The 5,553-nt window shown below is 34.0% G+C and overlaps 1 protein-coding gene across 1 annotated transcript; it reads left to right on the plus strand.

Moving 5' to 3' along the window:
* The first annotated feature begins 2,722 nt into the window (after positions 1-2,722).
* Positions 2,723-4,948, plus strand: LOC131876595 (uncharacterized). Its single transcript, XM_059222034.1, has 2 exons — positions 2,723-2,960; positions 4,143-4,948. Exons 1-2 carry the CDS (start codon positions 2,723-2,725, stop codon positions 4,946-4,948), a joined length of 1,044 nt encoding a protein of 347 aa, XP_059078017.1.
* The last annotated feature ends 605 nt before the right edge of the window (positions 4,949-5,553 follow it).

The raw sequence follows: 5,553 nt of genomic DNA on the forward strand, positions 1-5,553 counted from the left end.
CTCCTTATCAACAAAATCAACATAATAGACAACCTTATCAGAACAAGAATTATAATAATAGGACTAACCAGCCCTATAATCCAAATACTACCTCAAATTCTAGGGAGATTGTTCTGGTTCATAATAATATTGTTCAAGATGTTGATTGGTGTGTTCCATGTCATCAACCGCATAATCAGTTGACATGCCCACAAGAAGCTCAGTGTAAGGATTTAATGCTACATAACACCTATGGGAATCAACCTCAGCCTCAAGATGAAATTAGTCAAGAAAATCAACAAGGTGAGCCTGATATTGCATTAGATAATTGGCAAACTAATGAATTTTATGACATAAATGGTACTCAAGGACAAAATTAATCATCTACAGCAATAGTAACGAATACTAGATCAAAAAAGAGAACACTAGATGTTGGATAACACACCAGTACTATCGGATAACAAATTGGTCCTTCCAAACAACCTACTGATAAAGGAAAACAACTTGCTGCTACAAGACATCAAGTTGATACAGTAGCTCCAATGACCCAAAATGTACAAATTCTGCCTAGAGGACAGAACTAGTCACATCAAGCACAAATTTCTAAGGTTCAAAATATCACAAGAGTGCAGCAAAAGGTTAGTACAACTATATTTAATATAGTTGATTAGATGAAGAAAGCACCTATCAATATTACTATGTTTGATGCATTAAAAATTCTTGGGTAAACTGATTTATTGCAAGAGGCTATAGCCAAAATTACAATATCTAATGCTGATTTAGATCAGCCTAGTGTAGCCCTTGCTGATGATGATCAAACTTTAAGAAGCCAAAGAAATTAAGCCACCACCTTTCTATGTTACCCTAGTAATTGGAGATTATTTGTTGCATAACTGCATGATAGATTCAGGAGCTAGTAGCTCAATTATGCCTAAGTAGTTAGCTGATCAACTAGGTTTAACAGTTGAACCTTTGTCAAAAGGTGTTCTTCAGTTAGATGGGTCATCAATTAAGTCAAGCGGTGTGATTAAGGATCTACAACTCACATTGCAAGCTTGTCCTAATTTCTCAATCCCTCAAGATATTTGTGTGATAGACTTGCCAACTTATTTTGGAATATGCTTATTTGGAGACTTTACAGCCAAATTAGGTGGCTATCTATCATCAAACTGGTCTCATATTTTTTCCAGAACCAGATATGGTACCAAAGTAACCATTAAATCTAAACTATTAGCTAAGGATCATTTAGAACCATATGTACCAAGTCCCATAAATGCAAATCTAGTTATCCAAGAGGAAGAGGAGCCAATTCTAATTAAAGAGCCTAATACACCCATTGTTGATATATCAGATATCAATTTAGACAACTGGGCAATTGAAAATCATGAAATTGACCCTCTCGTTCACATAGAAAAGGCTGAGCTAGGAGTCTATATGATTCATGAGCATGATGCAATTATACCAAATCTGATTAAGAAGGAAAAAGAACCATAACAAGAAGTTAATAAGTATGGAAATTATATTTTGATGGCTCAATGAGTAAAACTGGTGCAGGTGGAGGGGCTATGCTGATATCACCAAAGGGAGAAAGGTATTGTTTAACTTTCAGATTCACTTTCAGTCTAACAAATAATGTTGTGGAATATGAAGCTCTAATTCATGGCCTAGAATGAGCCAGAAAGAAAGGTATTAAATGCTTGCAAGTATATGGTGATTTTGAATTAGTAACAGATCATATTAGAAATCTGCATGTAACAAAAAATGATTTGTTAAAGGTGTACAAGCATAGAGCATGGGATTTAATAGAGGATTTTGATGCTTTTAATTTGCTACCAATTCCAAGGAACCAAAATAAATATGCTGATATGTTCGCCTCTTTAGGGGCTCAATATGATGTTCCCACTGATTTAGAAAATGTACATGTACAATAGTATGTCAAAGTAGTAGTCAGACCATCTGTACCAAACAATATAACAAATTGGCAAGTGTTTGACAACGATGAACATATCATCAACTTCTTAATGCAAGAAGCAGAATTTGCTGCAGGTAATCAGAAAAAATGGCAACAACAGTATGATGATCATATAGTGCAAATGAAAACAAATAAAGTACCGAAGGTTCTAGTCACCCTAGAATCAATTTTTCAGTTCTGATGATCATGCTAGAAGAGAAAAACAGCATGATAATCAAACAAGATCACTTTGAACAAATTTAGATCTATGATAACAAGCTGCTCAAGCTTGGAAAGGTATGTAATAGTTCAGAACAACAAGCTTTTATTTCACTTTATCAAGAATTTAATGATATTTTTGCTTGGGAGTATGGAGACTTGAAGGGTTTTAACCATGCACTTTCTCAACATACTATTGAGTTATAGCCAAATGCAAAGCCAATTAGGCAGAAACAAAGACCCCTGAATCCCAACCTTGAACATTTAATGAAAGCTGAATTGAACAAACTCATTCAAGGTAATATCATTTATCCTATTAAGCATACTTCATGGGTTTCTAATCTAGTACCAATTAGAAATAAAAATGGTGAAATAAGGCTATGTGTTGATTTCTGTGATCTGAAAATTGCTTCACTTAAGGACCATTATCCACCGCCCTCCATGGAGTAGATTTTGCAAGTGGTTTTTGGTTTTGAGAGATTTTCTTTACTAGATGGGTATTCAGGTTACAATCAAATTCTATTAAAGGAAGATGATCAACAAAAAACTACATTTACAACTAAGTGGGGTACAATGGTGTACAAAAAAATGCCATTCGAGTTGTCTAATGCAGAAGCCACTTTTCAGAGAGAAATGGATATGGCTCTCAAAGGGCTTATTAATAATTTTGTGCTTGTATATCTAGATGACATTATTGTCTTTTCAAGGAATGTTGGTCAACATTTTGATCATTTAAGACAGATTTTTGAGAGATGCAGGGAGTTTGGAGTCTCTTTAAATCCAAAAAAGAGCATTTTTTCTGTTCATGAAGGTAAGCTACTGGGGTACATTGTGTCAAAGGAAGGTATTTCAATAGACCCAGAAAGAGTTACAACTATTCTAGCATTGCCACTTCCAGCACATAAAAAGGGTTTGCAAAGTTTTATAGGGATAATTAACTTTGTTAGGAGATTTATACCTAACATTGCAGCCACTAACAACAATTCTTAAAAAGAATGCAGTTTTCAAATGGACCAAGGAAGGTACCATAAGTTTTGCAGATATCAAAGAGGCACTTGCATCAAACCCAACACTAATTAATCCAAATTATGAGAAGGAATTCATACTATATTCTTTTGGAGGTGTTGATACTATCTCAACAAAATGAAGAAGGACAAGAGCAACCAATTGCATTTTTCAGCCATATATTTGCAGGACTATGAGGTAAAATATTCCTTCATAGAAAAGCATGTACTTGCAATTATTAGGAGCCTCAAAAAATTCAGACACATGTTGTCCAATAATAAAATTGATCTGTAAGTAGCTCATCCTACAGTTAAGGAATTTTTGCATAATAAAGACATAAATGATAAGAGGATATGATGGATAACCAGGGTTATGGAGTATGTTGTTGACATTAAGGTAACAAAACTAGTTAGAGGCAAAGGTCTATGTGAATAGATGGCCGAAGATGCAGAAAACAACCAACAATCAGAAGAACAAGATGCCTTTATACTCACAAATGAAGAAGAGGATGTCGCCTCAAATGAAGAAGTTGATGTCATGGCTCCTAAACCAGATTGGATCCAAAAAATGATTCATTATTTACTTACTAGTGATTGCCCTCAAGAATTAGACAAGTCTAAAAGGAGGTATTATAGATTACAAGCAATTTCTTATGCTGTTATAGATAATGTGCTTTATAAAAGAGATTTTCATGGAGTTCTGCTCATATGCATACAACCAGATCAGATTGATATAATTTTAGAAGAATTCCATAATGGACCTATAGGAGGTCATTTAGCAGCAAGAGAAACAACCTTGAAAATCATGAGAGTCAGTTACTACTGGTCGGATTTATTTAAAGATACCCAAAGGTGGGTAAGAAAATGCTCACTGTTTGCAGGAAAGAAAAGACTTGTAGTTTTTCCAATTCAACTGATACAAATAGAATAACCATTTGCTAAATGGGGACTAGATTTTATTGGGCCTATTAATCCACTTTCAAGTGCAGGACATAAATGGATCCTAACAGCAACATATTACTTTACCAAATGGATTGAAGCAATCACACTTAAAGAGGCAAATGAAAATTCAGTTCTGAATTTTTATCAAGATCTAGTATCCAGGTTTGATACCCCTGATGCAATTATATCAGATAATGTCTTAGCTTTTATTGGTTTAAAAGAATCAGATTTGTGTGTTAAGAACAATGTTTTTCTAAGTGCTTCATCAAATTATTACCCCCAAGGTAATGGACAGGCTAAATCAACCAATAAGAATTTGATTAAGATCATCAAAAAGTCTATTCAGCATAATCATATAACATGGCATGAAGAGCTAAAGTTAGCCCTATGGGCTGATAGGATGACACCAAAAAGAGTTACATATTTTTCACCTTATGTTCTAGTTTATGGCAAAGAGGCCAAATTGCCAATTTCAGTAGAATTTCCAGCTCTCAGTTATATAAAAGAACATGAAATGTTAGAGGAGCAGCCAATGGAAATCGAGATTGCTCAATTAATGGAGTTGGAAGAAACCAGAAATGAAGCTTTTAGAAAGATTGAAATTCATCATTCTCAGATGAAGAAGACATTTGATAAAAAGGCAATATCAAGGACCTTCAATGAAGGTGATTTAGTTTTCAAATGGGATGAACTTAAATTAAGACCTGATAGGCATACCAAGTTTGATGCCATGTGGGATGGCCCATATATAATCACTAAGAAGAAACAACATAACACATTTCAACTTTCAAAGCTAGATGGAGAAGTTCTACTGATCCCATTTAATGAGATCCACCTCAAACCTTGTTTTTAAGGATTATTTTTTAGCTAATAAGTGGTTTTGCACATTTCCTGTTTTCAATAAGTGCATTACTGCACATCTTTCATTTCCATTTTAGCTAGTTTATTTCAATAAGAAGTTGTTTGCACAACTTGCGGGCTCTTTTATAGAGATTTGTTTTGTTTCAATTTTGTTTCTGTAGTTGTTTTCTATTTTTCAGATTGAGTTTCAAAGAGCTAAATTTCAAAAAGAGGGTAAGACTTTGTGCCCAATGGATACAACTAAAGGCAATTAGTCTGAGTTGATATGTTTAGCAGGAAAACACCCTTGAGAGGTCACCAAAATGTTATCTAAATTTTGAATCATCAAAATTCGATAAGCCTATGACCAGCCTTACACATCAAATGAAAGAAAGGTACACAAAAAATTCTTTATATTTCATCATTTATCAGATTTGAATATACAAATGAAGAATTCTTTTCAGAATGCAATGTTTTTCAATAATGTACAGTTAAAACTGCATATGAAAGAAACTTTTCATTTACATAAATGTGTAAGGACCCACACAAGCCGTGGGTATGACCGAGAATATACAATGAGTAGAATGATATACAAATGGATAAATAGAAAAGAGAGAA

The sequence above is a fragment of the Cryptomeria japonica genome, chromosome 6 (assembly GCF_030272615.1).
Source record: "Cryptomeria japonica chromosome 6, Sugi_1.0, whole genome shotgun sequence".
Taxonomy (NCBI): domain Eukaryota; kingdom Viridiplantae; phylum Streptophyta; class Pinopsida; order Cupressales; family Cupressaceae; genus Cryptomeria; species Cryptomeria japonica.

Coding starts and splice junctions, on each gene's coding strand:
- LOC131876595 (XM_059222034.1), top strand. CDS start 2,723: ATGGTGTACAAAAAAATGCCATTCGAGTTGTCTAATGCAGAAGCCACT. Junction 2,961..4,142: donor CATTTTTTCTGTTCATGAAG/GTAAGCTACTGG, acceptor TTTCAAGTGCAG/GACATAAATGGATCCTAACA.